Consider the following 20,609-nt stretch of genomic DNA (forward strand, 5'->3'; position numbering starts at 1 on the left):
CTTTTTTCTTTTTCCTTTTATAATTCAACATTAAATGGAAAATAAAATAATAAAAATTGAATGGATCGCGTCGAAAGTAAGAATACATATTCATTATTCTACATGATATGAAGAAACGCGAAATAAACTATCATCCTGATAAGCTTTTCCTGTATTAATTATTTTAACGATGATCGAACCATCTTTCTTCATAAAATTCTTCGAATCGTGTCTAATGGATCGTTATTGGTATAAATTATAATAAGCTACGTAAAATCGTATCAACGAACGTTGGTGTCGTTAATTAATTGCCTTAAAAAGAAATAAACTATCCGCGTGTTATCAAAGCTAATCGAATTACGATGGGGGAAGAAAAAAATAAGAGACCTGAAAATGGAGAAAGAAAGAGAGAGAGAGAGAAAGAGAGAAAGTGGAAATAAGTCTTTGCTTTATCGCATAATTTCGCTAACGAATCTCGACGAAGTGAGGAGAGAGAAATTAGAACGTGTCATTTAGCGAACGTCTTAATTAAGAAATCGTGAGGGAGATATATTTCTTTCTCCTTTTCTCTCTCTCTCTCTCTCTCTCTCAATCTCTCTCTCTCTCTTTTTATCTCTTTTTCTCGTTTAGGATGAATCTTTCTTCGTTACTATAAAAGGAAATAATTTTTAACATTTCGTATGCTAAAACATATTATGCATACACTATTATATACACTCTATAATAACAATATATATATATATATATATATATATATATATATATAATATAAACTGACAAATTCATAAATGGAAAATAAATAACTTCAACCGAAGCTTTCAAATTATATCAAATTAATTATAATTATTAATAATTATAATAAAGATACGTCTCTCTATAAATTATGTAGTTCGATCTTTGAACTGTGAGGAATTGCAATTGACGTATCATACATTTTACGCATTTCAATTAAAATAATAGACAATATCTACCTACAAACGTACACACACACACATACATACATGCATTTATTACATTGTGTATATTTCTATGTACGTTTAATTGGAAATGTCAACAATCAAACATTGAACATCACGTATCGATATATAACACAGAAATCTAGTAACTTTGTTAATCGTTTGTCTTCTCTCGTTTGTAAATTAATGATAAAAGATCTTATCACATGTATGTCCTTTATTCTATGTATACATAGCTTCGGTATCATTTTTTATCTTCATTTATCACGCCTCCTCCCTCTCTCTCTCTCCCTCTCTCTCTTTTTTCTTTTACTTTTATTTTATTCAAGTCAACTCGTAGCAGTCGTGTTGCAATCAATTTTCAAAGATTCAATCGAATTAAAAGAAAAAGAGAATTTATCTTCATATAGAAAATAATCGATAAATTTCGAGAAAAGTAAAAAAATATTGAAGATTAGACAAAGACAACGATAATAATAATAATAAAATTTTTCAATGATTAATACTATCTCCGAGATAAATAGTAATCCGTAAAGTTACAAAAACTTGACCGAGAATGTTCAATCATATATCTTTAAAAAAAAGTCGTGCTGAAGTTCGTGAAAAAAAAAAGAAAAAAAAAATAATAACAATAATAATAATAATGAAGTCTTAATGAGATGACGATGGCGAAAATGAGATGAAAGAAATTTTTTTTTTTTAATAGAAAATTCTTGAAAGAACTTCTTTTCTAAACAAATTTTATTTTATATACGTTGAATGCTACTGAATAGATAAGGATATATATATATATATATATATATATATATATATATATTCTTTTCATGTTATCATTTCCATAGATACCTCTTACGATCCGGTGATTTTTCTCCTGTTGACATAGAACTTCCCCTTTGTAAGAAACCCTTTTTACTGATTTTCTCTGGAGTATGCCAAGAACCTCTTCTTTTGCTAGTTCCATCACTACCTCCGTTACTACTGTTCGCTTGTTCGAGACTTCTTTCAAGATTGGCAATGTTCTGTTCAATATCGATCAACATCTGTTGCTCGTCTTCCATCACTTCTGATATCGCATAAGAGCTGCTACTTCCATCAGGTACATTATATCGTATTTCGAAACAGACCATAGCCTAGATATTTATGAAACGAATAAGAGGATACTTGTTAAGAAATTCGATTAAATTTTATATACATATATATATTATATTTTTTTCTTTTTTTTCCTCTATTTTTTTTTTATCTTTCTTCCTTCAACGTATCGAAAAAAACAAAAAGAGAGAGAGAGAGAGAGAGAGAGAGAGAGAGAGAGAAATCTCGCTTCCAAATTATTTCTACCATTTATTTTCGAATGTCGAGAAATTTGAATAATTTTTTATAAATATAAATATATATAAATTCAGAAAATTCACGAGTCAATGAGTATTGAGTCAATGATATATTTTCAATCAATAACGTCATATCCTAGTTCACATCGTTTAACATTATGGAGAAGTCAATACAACGAGAAACGTACGATTGTACTTGGTTATTGAAAATTCAAATTTATTCTAACGTAGCACGAACAAATTCTCAAATACTATATGATTTTGCAATATTTCGATTTTTTTTAAAAATATACATATAAATTATGTTATTAACTTAAAATACATAATAATAAAGAACGATGATTAATATTTTATATTTGCTTAGAAACGCGTGAAAGTTATATTTAACATCGACGAATATTCTCTTTCTCTTTCTCTCTCTATTTGTCTTTCTGCTACTCACGAATGAAGAATGAAAAGATAATAAAAAAAGAAAGAAAAAAAAAAAAATGCATGAATCTTTAGTTAATAGAAATGTCGAGTATGTTAATTATAAAACTGCCTAGGCGTGACCAGTTTATTAGTTGAGCACGCTGCATGTTAAACGTCTTTCACACGTATCTTCGATTATCATATTAAAATTCTATTAAGAAAGAAAATTCCAACACTTTAATATTATAATGATATTCATTTTAAGAACTAGTTTTCTCCTTCCTTCTTTTCATATACCTTTAATAGTGGTACAAAATTTAAAATAGCTTACGATTTTTCATTCATAATTCCATTATTTATAGCAGTATATATTTCACGTTTCTCGATTGCATATCGCATTTCGTGTGTGAAAGAAACTTAAAGTTTTATTATTCTATGAAATATCCTTTCGTAAATAATATAGGTACTTTTAAAAATGTCTTTCAACGAACGCAAATGATACATTTAAATATACTTTTCGAACAAATTAACGTTAACAACGTTAACAACGGCACTCCTATATTTTCCTTTGGTTACTTGGCATTAACTATGAAAGATAAGTAAATACGAAACGAAATATTTTATATTATATTTAGACTATAAAATTTCAAAGTATATACAAAGATAATGTCTTTCGTGAAATAAAGAGTTGTAAACATTTGTAACCTTTTTTTTTTTGTATTCTTTTGTTTTTTTTTTCTTTTTTCACCTACGCCTTACTGCATCAAGTTAAATAGTATCGCGTACGTATATGTTAGTAATTATGAAATTTATCTGAATGAAAGTATTTGAAAAGTTGTATTTATCGTTCATTTCGTTTTACTAAATATACGTTCTAATAAAATTTACGGTATGAAATAAAAAAAAAAAAAAAAAAAAAGAAAAAAGAGAGAAAAAAAAGACGTGAGAAAGAAAACAATAAACAAAAAAAAACAACATAATATATTTGAATGATATCTTCATAATCATTGATATGATTAAATAATTATATATCGAATATATATATATATATATATATATATATATTATTTAATATCTCGAATCTTTCTTTTTTTACTATTAAATAATAATAAAAATAATTAATGATGCAAACGTTCGACGATATAATCGTACTAGCAAATACGATATTAAATATTTTACGATCTAATCTATGATTATGAGAAAAATATTCTTCGTATTATGTGTATAGTTATACAGAATTCAAATTTTTCGTTCTTTTCGTTACTTAGATAAAACTATGCTAATGTAATGTAAGAGAAGAAAGAAAGGATTGAATTCGTTTCTACGTTAAATAAATGAACTAGAAAGAAAGGAAGAAAGGAAAAAAAAAAGAAAGAAAAAAGAAAAAAAAAGAAAAAAAATAGGTAACTGTAAATTTTATATAAAGTTTGCGTTACTATATCGCTTCTGGCGTCGAGATGACGAAGTAAACTACACCGACGGAATAAAATGCGAACTTTATTTTACTTGCATTTCATCTCTTGTAAGATCAAACGCCAATAGCTTTTAGAACGTTAAAGAAAAAATAAAAAAAATATTACATACATATATATATATATATATATGTATATATTTATCGCCTTTACGAAATCGTGTGTTAATTCGTAACAATGATTATATTATACACTTGAAAAATATTTAATTAACACTTATCACGTTAATTGTAACAATTAGTATCTATTTCGTAATGAACATATTTTTCTTCTTTTCTTTTTTCTTTCTTCTTTTCTTTTTTTTCCTCTTTTTTTTTTTAACCTCGTTAGTAAAGAAGAAGAAAATAAGAAGTAATAATTTTTGTAATATTAAATCCAGACGGATAAAAAAGAAAGCAAAAAAAAAAAAAAAGAAAAATATAAAGATCGATTATATTTTTTATAGATTGATAATTAGAATATATTATTTCAAAGTATATGTTTCAAAAGTATATGTATCAAAGATAGTGTTTTTCGTACCGGTAATGGCTTGTTATTGAGATCAATCAGAGAATCTGTAATAACAATGTGACCTTCTCGTACCACCGTCTGCAGTATCAAACCATATTTTGCCAAGGTCTTCTCCGTCCTCAGAACTCCTCGAGATACTACGGATAATTCGAGTGTTTCTGTTTCCTCAATGGGTCGTCCCAAATTCCACGTAAAGCTCTGAAATCAAATGTAAGAAATAGTATTATGAATTTAGATCGATCTAAAATTTATCTGTAAAAACGATCGAATATAAAAACATTATCTATCGTCTCTTACGGATGTATAATATTTATGGAAAAAAAAAAGAAAAAAAAAAAAAGAAAACGAAAAGGAAAAACAAACAAACAAACAAAAAAATGGAACGAGAAAAAAATTCAAATGGAATACGAAACGAGTGGACATAGTAAAAAAAAAAAAAAAAAAAAAAGAAAAAAAAGGAAAGGAAAAAAAGAAAAAAGTAGAAGAAAATTTGTTCACTCAACAAAATATCTGATAAATGAAATTTCTAATTGCATTAGTCGTTTATATCGAGTCTCTCCGCTCTATCGTTTCACGTTTATATCGTCTTTTCCAATATTGAAATAATACGAAATACATTATTCTCGACGCGATAAAATATTGCGTATGTATTCGATTGAAATTATTTTTTTTCACAATCAAAGTACTCGCGTTACTCTGTTTTATAAATATTACACCTGTATTTCATTTGTACGAATAGATAATGGACCCTTTATTGTATACCAACGAAATTGCTTTTTTCGTCCTGATGGGATATATAAAAGAAGAAAAAAAAAAAAAGAGAAGAAGAAATGAAAAAAAAGAAAAGAAGAAGAAAAAGATAGAAAAAGAAAAAGACAAAGAAACGGAGAGAATATATAGCATTATTTTCTTCCCCTTGACATACTATATCAAAAAGAAAAAAAAAAAAAAGAAAAAAAAAGAGAGGAAAAGAAAGTAAAGAAGAAAGATAGAAAGAGATAATCTCGAAATCGGTCACGTAATTTCCGTCGGAGGCTTGGCACGTATAAAATATGTATATATGTATAATACATACGTATATACGTATGTATGTATACACCTATGTATGTACATATGTATGAGAAATTTATTTTGAGTGTTTTACTTACCGATAAATTGCGTGCGTAACGCCATTCTAAATATAAAGGGGACAAAGATCGTCGGATTTCTTATTGCGAATTTTTATGCATAGCACCCTTCAACGAAAAAAAAAAAAAGAAAAATGTTCTCTCGAATTCATAAAAAAAAAAAAAAAAAAAAAAAAGAATAATTAAGAATAATAAAAATTTCGTGGTTCGTAATATAATAAGATCGTAAAAATTTTATTATTTCTTACATATGACATACGTATATGATTATACAGAGTTCAAAAGAAAGAAAAAAAAGAAAAATGAAAAAAGGGAAGAAAAAAGTAAAAGTATTAATGTCCAATGTAATTTAATAATGAAACATATGTGTTAAATAAAATTTGCTATTTCATACAGTGATATTATATTGAGATAATATAATTATTTTCCTCCATTACTTCCACTTTTAATATTAGCCTATAGCATTTAATGGTTAATAGGAGAAAAAAATTGTTATATTTATTTTTCTAATTTCTACGATTTCTTTTAAAACTTTAGCTTATAATATACTAAGCGACGTTCAGGAAGAAAAATAATATTTATCAAGTATCGATGTCTTATAAATATTGATATTATAAAATCTACAAATATAATTGCAATATCTCAATAAGTAACATAATGCATCAATCAAAAACGATTTGTCATTTTTATTCGAGTTATGCCAATAATGTTATTAGAAAATCTAATGCTATAGCTTGTTGGAAACTTCTTTGCATTGCTTTAATGCAAAGAAATGCATTCTTGGAATATCAAATTCAAGAAGTAAGAAATTAATTAATTATCTTCATGTATATTTTTTTTTTCAGTAAAAAAAAAAAAAAAGAAAAAGAAAAGAAAAAGAATATTCACGAGAAACTTTTCAAAAATATAATTGAAAGATTATATAAAGATATATGAATACAATAGATATAGTTATAAGAGTTTGTCAATTTTTATTAAATTAAAAATCCTTTCCTATCGTAACTGATTTCGAGCACTTTGTTAGCTCATTTTATATTTATTTATGAGAAAGTTTATCGTTAATATTATCGATCCCTAAGCGATCAACATTTTAAGATTATATACGAGAAAATACGACATCGATTTAACTGTTGCTTCATCGTGTTCGAATATACATATACATATATATATATATATTATCTATATATACATTTATAGACATATGATATATCTACTACATACAAGATATAGAATTTATCTTTCTACAATATTATTATCTATTTTACGATAAATCGAATAACTTTATTATATTCCATTCGTCTTTTATACTTCGATAATAATTTCACTGTGATATGCATTTGTATTTCTTCTTTTTCTGTTTTTCTTCAGAAGAAAAAATAAGGAGACAAAAAAATAATAATCCACAATCTTGTGTGCTTACGTGTTTTCTTTTTTTTTTTTCTTTTCTTTTTTTCAAAACAAAAAAGAAAGAAAAATAAACCTTTCGTCTACATACGTATGTTTACAATATATATATATATATATATATATATATCTACATATGTAAATAGTTATGCATATGAATACAAAGTCGACGAATAACCAAGTTTTATTTCATTACATATAACATTCAATTCTATTTATTTCAAGACCAATAAAGCGTTCCCTCTTGTAATTTGGTATACTAAAATACGATAGCTTGGAAAAATTCGAGGGAATTGTTTTTCACGGTTCTATCTATTCGTCACTGTGGAATTTAATTTCTTTCTTTCATTCTTTGTTTTTCTCTTCTTTCTTTTTCTTTTTTTTTATTCTTTTGTTTTTTCCTTCTTTTTTACCACGAGATTTTTATTCAACTATCTTAATAGTAAAATATTTTACCTGATTGACCGAGATGAGATCACCATTGTCCTCGAGATTTTTCGAGCTATTAGATACACCTGTAAAACAAATTGAAAACAATACGTTAGAAATCGTTTAAATCTTTAAAAATCGATATAATATAATCGACGATAATATTATTCGAATTTTCCATTGAAGAATCAATGAAATGTTCTAATAAACGTAAATGATCTTTTCTTTCAGAACATTTACATATTACGTATATATATTTATATATATATATATATATATGTAATATGTAAATTACACACACAAATGCTCGAAGAAAGTAATTGTATATATTTATCGCACAATTCGCGCTATCGTACACATGTAATATCATATTGAAGTACATTTCATTTTCCGATACTATAAACGAGAAAAAATATTACAAAAATAATCGCGCGTCCTTTTTTTTTTATAAAAAAAAAGAAAAATGAAAATGTATGTATATATCATATTTTATTAAAAGAAGAAATATTAAATGATAAAAATTATATCAAGTTTTATTATATACTTCGAATCAAAAGCCATTAATGTATGTTGAAATATATTTCATTTAATGCGATGTCATGTTGCAATGTAAAAAAAAAAAAAAACAAAGAATTTTTTTTTATCATCTTTTTTTTTTTTTTTTCTTTTTTAGATATCATATTCCCTATCATAGTATATTTTTAGTGCATATAGAAAAAGAAAGAAAAGAAACATGTTTTATGCTTTTTATATTATAAAAAAAAAGGTTGACTATAAACGGATATACAATATATTATATGCATATACATATATATATGAAATAATGTTCATAAATGAATAATCGAATAAAGAAGAAAGAGAAAATAATAATAATAATAATAATAATAGTAAAACAGGAATGTTTTTGCCAAGCTATAGAATTAAATATGCACAAGAAAAATGGAATATCGAAAATACTTTGTTGCATGCATAATATATTATATGTCAACCATTCCCTTGCCCTACTACAACCCACCTTCCCCTTCCTCTTCTTCACTCCTCTTTTACTTAACCCCTTTTCGTTATCGATTTTTTTTTTTATTATTTCACGAAAGTATATAATTATTCATCAATGAAATTATACAAGTACGATTGACAAAAATGATATTCAATAAAATTTACGTATATTTATATTAATATATATTTCGTATAAAGGGAAAAAAAAAAGGATGAAACTTATACGAATATTATTTAATCTATTTAATTATTCTTTAATTCATTATATAATAATAAATATTATTTATGACATTTGTAACGTTACGTATATTTTTTATCAATTCTTGATATTTTTTAACAATTCGTAATATCTAATTAAATTCTTGAAAAATCTAATCTCACTAAAGTAATATTAGATGTATCATTAAGTGACTACAATGACTATCAACATAGATATTAAACTTCAGGTATTAATAATATCACAAACTATATATATAACATTAATGTGTATATAAATAAATATATATATATACACACACACACGCACATGTCTGACCCAAAAAAAAAAAAATAACTGTTTTTTGTAAGCCCTACAATCGCGTCAGAAATGACCTTATGAATAAAGCAAGTGCATTTAGGTAAGAAAGGGCGATAAAAACATACATTGCATGCATAGAATAAGTGCACGATAAGTGCACCTCGGTAACACGCGCTGTTACATATAACTAAATATACATATATATTTTCTTATATATAAATATATATATAAATCTATGTATCTGTAAGTACATTCATACGATACTGTTTATTACCATATATACATTGTTCTTATATATTTACATACGTACATATATATTATATATTATGTAGTATCTATGTAAGTGCACTCATACTTTACTTTTCATTACGATATATACTTATGGCTCTCTCTCTCTCTCTCTCTCTCTCTCTCACTCTCTCTCTCTCTCTCCTACTCTTACTCTCTTTCTCTTTCTCTTTCTCTCTTTATGCAAACTCGATTTTTAACGTAAATTATATAGCAAATATATCTTCAAACGTGTACTCTTTTTATCTCTAGATGCACTTGTGATAACGTCAATATTATATGATTTAATATTAATAGCAAACTATTTTACCTTCCTCATTTATACTATAACGAGGTTAAAATATTAAAATAGAATACATGATAAAATACAAATATTTAATATAATATACAAAATATTTGTACGATGGCTCGAGTAAAATAAAAAAAGAAAAAAGAAAAAAGGAAAAAAGAAATAATACTTTTTTATTTTCTCGTTGGTTACGTCGCAAAAAAAAAAAAAAAGAAATCTTTATTTCGCTCAAAGCAACATATTATTTGATATAACATGTATATATATTCAGTATTTTCATAAAATAATTATTATATCTTTCGGTGGGTATGAATTAATGATATAATAATTACGTCACATCGATCTTGAATATTTTTAATATTACGATAAAAATCTATCTTTCTTTGTATCATAGTAAATAAGGAAGAAGCTTTGAACGAGAGAATTTTTTTTTTATAATCGAATATCGATTCACATGAAAGGGAAAAAAAGAAAGTGACTTACATCGTCAACTTTTATCGATAACAAAAAGGAAAACTCCAGGATTACGGATTAAATTAATCCGTAAAGCTTTTATATTTTGAAGAATATTATATCGAATAAATACTTCAACTTTCGAGCATTTTATTTTGATATTATCCTTTTATAATCAAACAACCGAAAGAGGAATCTCTTTGCTCGAAATTAAACCAAAATTATATTTTCCATTTTCAAAGAAATTGTAAAAAAATTTCGCGATAATTATATTCAACATTTAAGTCAGTACACTTAATTAATAATTTCTCTAATTTATTTCAATTAGCGTGAAATATTATATATTAATGAATTAATACGAATTTGTTCGAAAGGTCACAGTGTGTGATGATCGTTCATCGAAAACTAATAACTAATTAAGTAAAGTACTGTTAATATTCTATATATAAAACATAAATATTTGCATATCCAATTGCCTGATAAATTCATATTCTAAGTATTTAAAAATACACTATTCTCTGTTCTCTCTCTCTCTCTCTCTCTCTCTCTCTCTCTCTCTCTCTTTCTATACATACATATATGTATTAAATATATATATTATTATAATATATATATATATAGACATATATATTAAAAATAAAATATCAGATTAAAAAAAAGAAAATATAATATATTTCATATTAATTAAAATTTCAATATTAAATACGGACATTAAATTATGCGAATGATAATCTTTCATACGAGAGATATGTAATTCTGATATTAAAGACTAATAGATAGATAGATAGATAGATATAGTTAGCTGTAGTACTCTTCTTTAAAATGTATCAATTGGAAAGGGAATATTCGTACCGTGACCTATCTCCTGCAAAGGCTTTTACGTTTCAATTGAAACAGTCATGATTAAATGAAACGTTGCACTCGATATGTCAGCGAATATATGTACTTACATACATATGTATCTGTATATATATACATATATATACGCGTATCCGAATCCTGGCAATGTATCTTTCATACGATGTAATTTCATGCATCGTTACTCTTTTCATATAGGCAGACTAGTCGATAGTGTAGGATAAGTCTTTCAAGTGAACTCTCAGAAGAGGTTGAGAAATAAACAAACTCTATCTCTCTCTCTCTCTCTCTCTCTCTCTCTCTCTTTCTCTCTCTCTCTCTCTCTTTACCTCTCTCTCACACAGACACACAAACACATATGCACACGTGTTTCTTTTCCTCTTCGTTCGAAGTGTTTACAGATGATCAATCGACTGTAATACGTTTTAAAGAAAAGGCGATGATAACGAAAATAAATAAGGAACAAATAAAGAATCGAATTAATTTCCTTTTTTCTTTAAATTTTTTTTTTTATTTATTTTTTTTTCTTTTTTTTTTTTTTTTTTTTTTTTTTTTTTTTGGAAAAACAGGAGATGAAAATAAATATTTAATATTTATGAGTATTAAACGATGTTGAAAGTTACACGCTCGTATTTTTTCTTTTTTTTTTTAATTAATAATCACCAATCAAAGTCTTCATATATAATATGAAAACAAGAGATAAGGAGAAGAAGAGAAAAAGAAAGATATTTAAGAATTTATAAACAATATTTATATATAATGATATTTATTTATATATGATTATATGAACAGTTATATATGAGAAGGGAGAATGGTGTTTGTCCATTGAATAATGCATGGCTCTATTTGGCACTTCTCTCGAGGATCTTGAATAAGAATTTACAAGTGAACATAGAAATGAAAAATTCATGATCAAGGATAATACAAAATGGGAATCAATAGAAGCGCGTATCATTTACATGACAATTTTCATTAGATTTCGATGAACGATTTCGATCGTTAATTATTTAATACGTAATTCAATAGTTCAGATTAATTAATTTCGCTTTAATAGGATAAGGAGTGGTAAATTTAATAAATGAAATGTTAAACCAATGGACGACGGATATTATATTGTAGTGCGTAAATATAGAGATCGATCGTGAAAATGAACGGAGCGTGTTCAAAGCATATCTACATACGTATATATATATATATATATATATGTACATATGCTTATACGTATGTATATACATATATGTATATATCTACGTATGTATTTATGTTGTATATATATATATATATATATATATATACATATATATGTATTATAGTAATAACAGAACTAAAGAAACGTTATTACGACAAAAGGGCATTTAAATCGTGTTTGTATTCGTCTATCCATTTACAGACATCTTGAAGGATGATACTTTTTTAAAACGCGCGTCTCTTTGAAGAAAATGCAAAAATCAACAACAATTTCGTTCTTACGGATTTACCTCGTTACGCGGTTTACCGCATTGTAAAATAAATCCCTAGAAAAAAGAAAAGAATCCCTTAATTTTCTCTAGCTACGAACGATAAATCCGTAACATTATTTCTCAACGTATACGTAAATAAATAGATATAGTTAGATATATGTACTAAGGAAAACTATAATATATAAAAATAAAAAAAGGAAAAGTAAAGGATAAGAATGATTTATTTTTTTATTTTAACGAGTTTGGATCTATCGTTAAACTTTGTCGTTTAAGTTTCCCTGAATTAATTAAAACTTAAGCTGTATAGTTATTATTAAAACATTATCTATAGACGACATGATAATGACGTATATCTACATTATATAAGTACGATCTCTAAATGATCGATAGTTAATTTAAAGCTACTCACGCGTCGATTTAATTCGTTATCAGTTAGTTGAATAACTCATTAAAAGCTAACTGAATAAGACAAGAATATTGTATTGTAGAATAAAGATAATATGGCGAAAAAGTGGACGATAAAATAATATATAATGGAAGAATAATATATGTATATGTATATGTATATATATATATTTTTGTTCTTTTTTTTTTTTTACCTCGAAAGTCAATCTTCACGAACTTCTCCCCCTTATACTTGAGACCCTGAAAATTCTTCAAGACAACGACGAGAGCCATCCTTCTTTCTTCTTCGAATGTTCCTTTTTAATTTGATCCTTTAACGATCTAATCCCTTTTAATCGTATTACTTTTATCAATGACGCGACCCATCGATTGTGAGTCGAACTTTCCCGCCGTTTCTCTTTCATTCATGATACTTCCACCCGAACGATAACGACGAACGATTAGAAGAAACGAATTTTTTTTTTTTTTTTTTTATTTCCACACGAAACGTACGACAATATGTAACACGATAACGTGTTGCTCGTAACGTCGAATAATATTTTACAGAATAATATTTTTTACACGTGGAAAGAGAAAAAGGAGATAGTAGAAAGAAAAAAAAAAAAAAACAAAAAGAGAGAGAAAAAAAAATGAATTAGCGATCGAAAAAAAAGAGATGGAAAAAATATGACAAGGACGCGGAATAATAAGAGACGAATCGAATGGAAAGGATATTTTTTTCGAGCACTATAAAAAATCTAAACGTAATTTATCTATCTTATAAGTATGTTCTCATTTCTTTTGCCGAAAAACAGAAAACGAGAGATCGTAGCCTTATGGTGTCTAGATTCGAACTGCCTCGAGATCGTGTCTCAAGCAACCCCTTCAAACCCCCTGAACCAAGCGGAATATCTCGCGCAGACGCGACAGATATTCGTTCTACATTGGGAATATGCGTATCGTGCGTAGTATCATAAAGATACTTATTCTCACGTATTAACGCATACGTACCTTCGCCAACAATGATCACGTTAATTATCGAATTTGACGTAATTACGAGAATAAAACAAGTCATGTATTATTACGTATATCATAATATCGTATTTATAAATAGAAATAAACATTTATCATTTATGATCCTTTTATAATTTCGATATACAATGATAAATTAAATAATTGCTGATAAAATATATTAAATATTGTATATAATTAAAATGAAATTTTTATAGCGTTAAAATTTTTATAATGTCAACATTGAAATTTTTTCAAAAGAATCGAATTAAATCGTCTGAAATATAATGACGAATGAGAAACGTTGAAAATTTTCATTAAATATATTCATTGTATCATAACTCGTTTCAGATTTTATATAAATGAAAAAACGTTTATTCAAACATACTGTATTAATTATTATTGAGATACGGTTGATTGTGATAAATGATGGAAACCTTTAATTGGACGAGCGTAAGCGCAAAATAGTCGGTGATACAGTTATGCTTCGTTAAAAAATCTCTTTGATCATTGTTACAATGTTTTCAGTAAGATATTTCGGTTTTTCCTTTTGATTCCCTTAATTACTAGAATTAGTACATACAAAGGGAATATTCAGTAAAATAGTTGAACAAATGAGAACAAAAGAGAGAGAGAGGCTCATGGCAAAAATCGTTATGCTTACATTACTTACATCTATTCCAATCGAAATGTTTACGCTCATGCTATATTATAAAATATAACCGAGACTTTAATAATATATTTCATAAAGATTAAAGATAAAATGAAATGTTCAAGACAATCAAAGTTTTCCACAAAAGAAGGGAAAAAATATTCGGTAATATCAGTATAGCGTGACCATTTCTGAGAGTTGACTTCGTACGAAAAATGTTCTCTCGTTCTTTGATAATTTATACAAATCTAGACATCTTATATATCATATATACAGGGGTAAAGGGCAATAACTTTGACTTAACTCCTTTTTGGAGAAATGAGAGAAACTTTAATTATACAAAAGTCGCACGATACGGAAAAAGTCAATAATAATTTCTCTTCTTTCAGATTGTCGCATGAAAAAAATATGAAGGTGTTTTTCTTTTTCTTCTTTCTTTTTTTACCTTTTTTCCTGTTTTTTTTTTTTTTTCTTTTATAGGATCATATGTTTTGGTTTACATTGATCGATGTAAGCTTGACTTGATTCTCTATAAAAAAAAAATATTAATCCATGTATATTGAAAAATTATTGTTTTAAAAGATATTTATTTAAGCGCTTACTCTGTGCTTACTTTGAACGTATCTTTATGACAATCTTTATGGCTTTTAGTCTTGAAAATATACCTATGTGCAGAATTTCTTTTTCCATTTGTGAAATAATATGAGTATTTAGTTATCGTAAAAAAAAATTTGTTCTTAAAAATAATTTCTAACAAATTGTTTATTAATTATTAATAATACGTGAAAAAGATAAAGAAAATTTTATCCTTTAGAATGATATTCGATTCAAGTCTCTACGATTTTTAATTACGGAGATATTGATTATTAATAATGTAGGGAAAAAAAATTAATAAACAAAATAATTTTTTTATTAATTATTTATTAATTTTCATTAATTTATTAATTTTCATGAGATTTTATAAATTGGAATTTCTTTATTGACAAAATAAGATGAATTTAGGTCGTAAGGATTTTTTTTATAAAAATTGTTTATAACAAATTAATTAATTAAATTAATTATTAACAATACGATGGAAAAAAAATAGAGAAAACTTTGCCCTTTAAAACGGTATTTTATTCAAGTCTCTACGACTTTTAGTTCCAAAGATATTCCCATGTAAACGAAATATTCGATTATTAATAATGTAGGGAAAAAAAAATTAATAAACAAAATAATTTGTTTATTAATTATTTATTAATTTTCATGTGATTTTATAAATTGGACCCAATTGGAATTTCTTTATTGACAAAATAAAATGAATTTAGGTCGTAAGAATTTTTTTTATAAAAATTGTTTATAACAAATTAATTAATTAAATTAATTATTAACAATACGATGGAAAAAAAAATAGAGAAAACTTTGCCCTTTAAAACGGTATTTTATTCAAGTCTCTACGACTTTTAGTTCCGAAAATATTCCTATGTAAATGAAACAGGTTTATGTTAACCCACTAACCTATATAATTTCATTCATCTTGGCCCAATGACACACTGACCTATATAAATTTCAAGAATTTACGCATGGCCTACTACTACTACTACTATTACTACGATCAGCTGTAGTATATAAATTATGAATGAAAATCTTTCGAAGTAGATATCTTCGGAACGAAAAATCGTAGAAACTTGAAACCAATGCCATTTTCAAGTATAATTAATTCTTTATTTATTTAAATATTGCAATGATATTGTTATAATAAAATCGATTTTGTTAATAATTTTTCAAATTGAAATTTTTTCATTTTCTTTTGTATTAAGGACATACCTATGATGAAATTATTAAAATTTTTATTATAATTATATATATTTTATTTTGTTTATTTAAAATCAGCGCTATTACTAATACTATTACTATTAAATATGAACAGCTGTACTATAGGAATTACGAATGGAAAATAATATCTTCGGAATGAAAAGTCGTAGAGAATTAAAATCAACATCGTTTTCGAATATAATTTATTTTTTATTTATTTAAATATTGCAATAATATTGTTATAATAAAATCGATTTTGTTAATAATTTTTAAAATTGAGTTTGTTACATTTCTTTCGTAATAAAGAAGCATTATTATAATGAAATCATTTCAATTTTTTATTATAATTATGTAAATTTTATTTTGTTTATTTAAAATAAATAAAAATATTTAAATTGTAATATCTCTTAAACTAATAATTTTTGAACGATACATTGATAATTGAGAAAATGTCAAGCTACATCAACCAATGTAAACAAAAACATATGATCTCATTTATATAAATATAATTGATCTTTATATAAGAGAGACCTTCACGTGTCTATCTGTAAAAATATTATTACTGCCATATATTCTTCATATCTCTTAAAAAAACGAAGATATTCAAGGTGGTCAATGTTATTATCATACTTTCAATATATACGTATATTATTATTATTATTATTATTATTATTATTATTATTATTATTATTATTATTATTATTATTATTATTAATATTAATATTATTATTATTATTATTATTATTATTATTATTATTACTATTATTATTATTATTATTATTATTATTATTATTACAGAATGTATAATATTAGACGCTTTTTATATTAGCAATATAAATAAATTAAATTATTCGCCTTTGAAGAATTCATTCATTTTATTTTTTTCATTTTTCTTAATTTTTCACTTCGACTCGCACAAACTAATGGCGCAAAGAAATTACTAATCGATATAAATACTAACAAATGGAGTTCGCTTTTTTGCTTCACATGTGATATAAATTCATGAACAAAAAAATGAAATAGACGTATATAATGAAAAACACAGAGAAACGTTAAATTTTATGATCTTTTTTATTTCTGAAACATTTTCTTCCTAACATTTCCCGAATAAATTGCTCCAACAAAGTGGTTAGAAAGTGGTTTATTTGTGGGCTCGAATGAACGGAGAATAATAGGTCAAACGTTATGGGAAGACTAATGGAATTAAACGATTAACCGTTACTTCATCCTTCTCGTCACTGCTACATTGTTAAATGTTAAGGAAAGAAAAAAAAATAGAGAAAAAAAATAAAGGAAATAAACGTCTAATTATAGCTATGCGCATCTCTGCAATTATGCATTTATCGTATCTTTCGTATCTTTAATCCTCAACGTTTATCTTCCCGTTTATCTTGAAAACTTGTGGCCAAACCCATTAATTCCCGTTAATCGTTCATTCAATTTCAAGAATCAATCAAGATAAAAGATAAACAGTTTATTAACTTTAACATCCATACTGTGAGTAGAAAACATGTGAACATTCACGTGTGTGTGTGTGTGTGTGTTTGTATATTATTTTTCCATCCATGCAAGCACTTCACCGTAAACAACATACACATTACTATAGTCGAAAATAATTCATGTCAAAATGTTTAAATTGTAATGGTAAAATAACAAAAAAAAAAAAAAAAAGAAGAAGAAGAAGAATAAAAAAATATATAACAAAAGTTCGTTTATTTATTAATCAATTTAAAATTTAAATATATCTACCTAATAAGTTCTTATAGTAAATAACTCAATTAAAAGTTGAATTAAGAAAATTCCCATCAAAATATATGATTAAAGTAAAAGAAGATTCTAGTATTTATAAATTAAACCATACGCCATGATCCTTTTCTTGTATATTCGTAAGTAATCCTTGAACTTTCCGAGAATATATATATATATATATATATATATATATATATATATATATATATATATACGTCATATATTTATATACTCACGCCTTTTCACAAAATTAGTAAAAAGTAAGAAGAGCATCCAGGAATCTCTCTCTCTCTCTCTCTCCCTTTCTCACTCTCTCTCTCTCTCTCTCTCTCTCTCTCTCTCTCTCTCTCTCTGATCGTTGAGAAAACGACGATAGGGTCGCGTGAATCGGGTCAATCTCGATTCTCTCGTCGATGGAATTTTAATGGTAAGGAAAAGCAAGTATATACGAAGAGAAGTTTAGACACGAAGGTCAGCGAAGCGAATACAGAGAGAGAGAAAGAGAGAGAGGAAGAGAGAAAGTGAGAAAGAGAGGGAGGGAGAGAGAGAGAGAGAGAGACTAGTATTTGATATGTTTTTTCCAAATTTTTTTGGAGGTGTATGTCACTTTCAAAATCGATATCTCGAAAGAGTCGTTATACGCATTTTATACGACAACAAAATGCGATAGTAAAGATAGAAGACGTATTGTAGGATTTATTGAAATAAAACGTGACAATAGAGAGTAAGAAAGAGACAGAGGTAAAAAAACAAAAGAGAGAAGGAGAGAGAGAGAGAGAGAGAGAGAGAAAGAGAAAAGGGAGAGAAAGGGAGAAAGAGGCTTCTTTAGTAAGACACTGGTGGTGGTCCGTTCTTGGGGGTGTGCGGGGGTGGATCAATAATGGAATGGGGTTTGGCTGGGATTTCTCAGCGCCATCCTGCTATACGATTTGGAACTAATAACTGTTGCTTCATTTCAAGCCCTTTTCTTTGTTTCATTATATCATTTGAAGGCTAACAATGCAATTTGACAATTTTGTAATCAAATATTCGTCTTCACTTCAATCTCTTTCTCTCTCTCTTTTTTATTTTTTACCTTTGTCTCTCTTTTACTCTCTCTTGTCACGTTTTATTTCAATAAATCCTACAATACGTCTTATTTCTTTACGATCGCATTCTATTGTATAAAATCCGAATAACGACTCTTTCGAGATATCGATTTCAAAAGTGATGTACACATCCAAAAATATCAAATACTAGTCTCTCTCTCTCTCAATATATATATATATATATATATATATATATATATATATTTCTCTTTATCTCTTCGTCTCTTTCACTTTCATCCACATCTCTTTAAAACGTCATATAAATATTCTTTTATAAGAGACTCGTGAGATTGTGATTTCATGCTTGATCGCGAACACTTCCTCCGATATGATTGACTTTTTCTAACGATAAAATTTCTGCTTCCTCATTCTCTCTCTCTCTCTCTCTTTCTCTCTCCCTGTTTCGTTACTTCAATGATAAATTATATGGCCGTTCATATCTCTCTGGATCATTCATACGTCGAACATTATCACGTAACGTAGATACGTTTGAAAAATCAGCTAAAAATATATTCTTCCATTCACATTTTCGATTCGATGGTTATATTAGTGATGATCTCTTGCGTAATATAATTGCGGAAAAGCTTAGGGGAAGAAAAGAAAAAAGAGGTAATATAGATACCCTTTCCCCGTCGGTGACCGTAAAGCCAAGTCAACGAAGTTAAATTTTAACGTGAAAATCAATGCACGTCGTGCAACCATACGTAAGTACTTTACCGTGTACCTGTCTGTATATCAGAAAGATAGAAGGAGAGAGAGAGAGACAAGGAAAAAGAAGAAGAGAGGGAAAACTAATCGGGAGCAAGATAATAAATAAAAAATAAACCACTTTGAAATTGTACAGAAATCTTGTATACATAAATATAGACATATATATATATAGAAAACTTTTGTACTTACTTTTATATACTTTTTAATACTTTTTAATAATTATTTTTTATTTATTATCTTGCTCTTGATTAGTTTCCCCTTCTCTTCTTCTTTCTCTTTTTTTCTCTCTCTTTCTTTCTCTCTCTCTCTCTCTCTCTCTCTCTCTCTCTCTCTCTCTCTCTTTCTGATACATTTTTTTTCTTTACTTTGACGTACGTAGGCGTATCTATATTTGGCCAATATCTAAGATCCACGTACTCAACGAAGCTTCAATTTATTTACGAACTACGATCATTCCCTTAGAAGATTCTTTCTTTCCTGTTTTTTTTTTTTTTTTTTTTTTTCTTTTTTTTTCCCTTAACAAAAAACAGCACACCAACGCACGAAAATCCAATTTCTCGTATCTTAAATACTTGTACGTACAAATGAAATATATATATATATATATATATATATATATATAAACAAAAAAAAAGAAAATAAAAGAAAAGATCTATTGGAAATCATTTGGGGTCCCTTTGTATTGTATTAATATATTGTATATTTGATTTATTTGAAGCAGTATGTTATTCGTCGATATTGTTATC

At 26.4% G+C, this 20,609-nt stretch overlaps 1 protein-coding gene across 2 annotated transcripts in view; it reads right to left on the reverse strand.

Moving 5' to 3' along the window:
- Window positions 1-13,347, reverse strand: part of LOC118442640 (otoferlin) — a 31,939-nt gene extending 18,592 nt beyond the window's left edge. For both annotated transcript variants that reach the window (XM_035868503.2, XM_035868501.2), the window contains exons 1-4: window positions 13,074-13,347; window positions 7,641-7,699; window positions 4,663-4,851; window positions 1,782-2,065 (exon numbers count right to left, since the gene is read on the reverse strand). In XM_035868503.2, coding sequence (XP_035724396.1) covers window positions 1,782-2,065; window positions 4,663-4,851; window positions 7,641-7,699; window positions 13,074-13,152 — 611 coding nt within the window. In that variant the 5' untranslated portion in view covers window positions 13,153-13,347. The remainder of the gene's footprint in view (window positions 1-1,781; window positions 2,066-4,662; window positions 4,852-7,640; window positions 7,700-13,073) is intronic.
- Window positions 13,348-20,609: the final 7,262 nt, after the last annotated feature.

This window comes from Vespa mandarinia, chromosome 22, assembly GCF_050613455.1.
Source record: "Vespa mandarinia isolate Hongniang chromosome 22, ASM5061345v1, whole genome shotgun sequence".
Classification (NCBI taxonomy): Eukaryota; Metazoa; Arthropoda; class Insecta; order Hymenoptera; family Vespidae; genus Vespa; species Vespa mandarinia.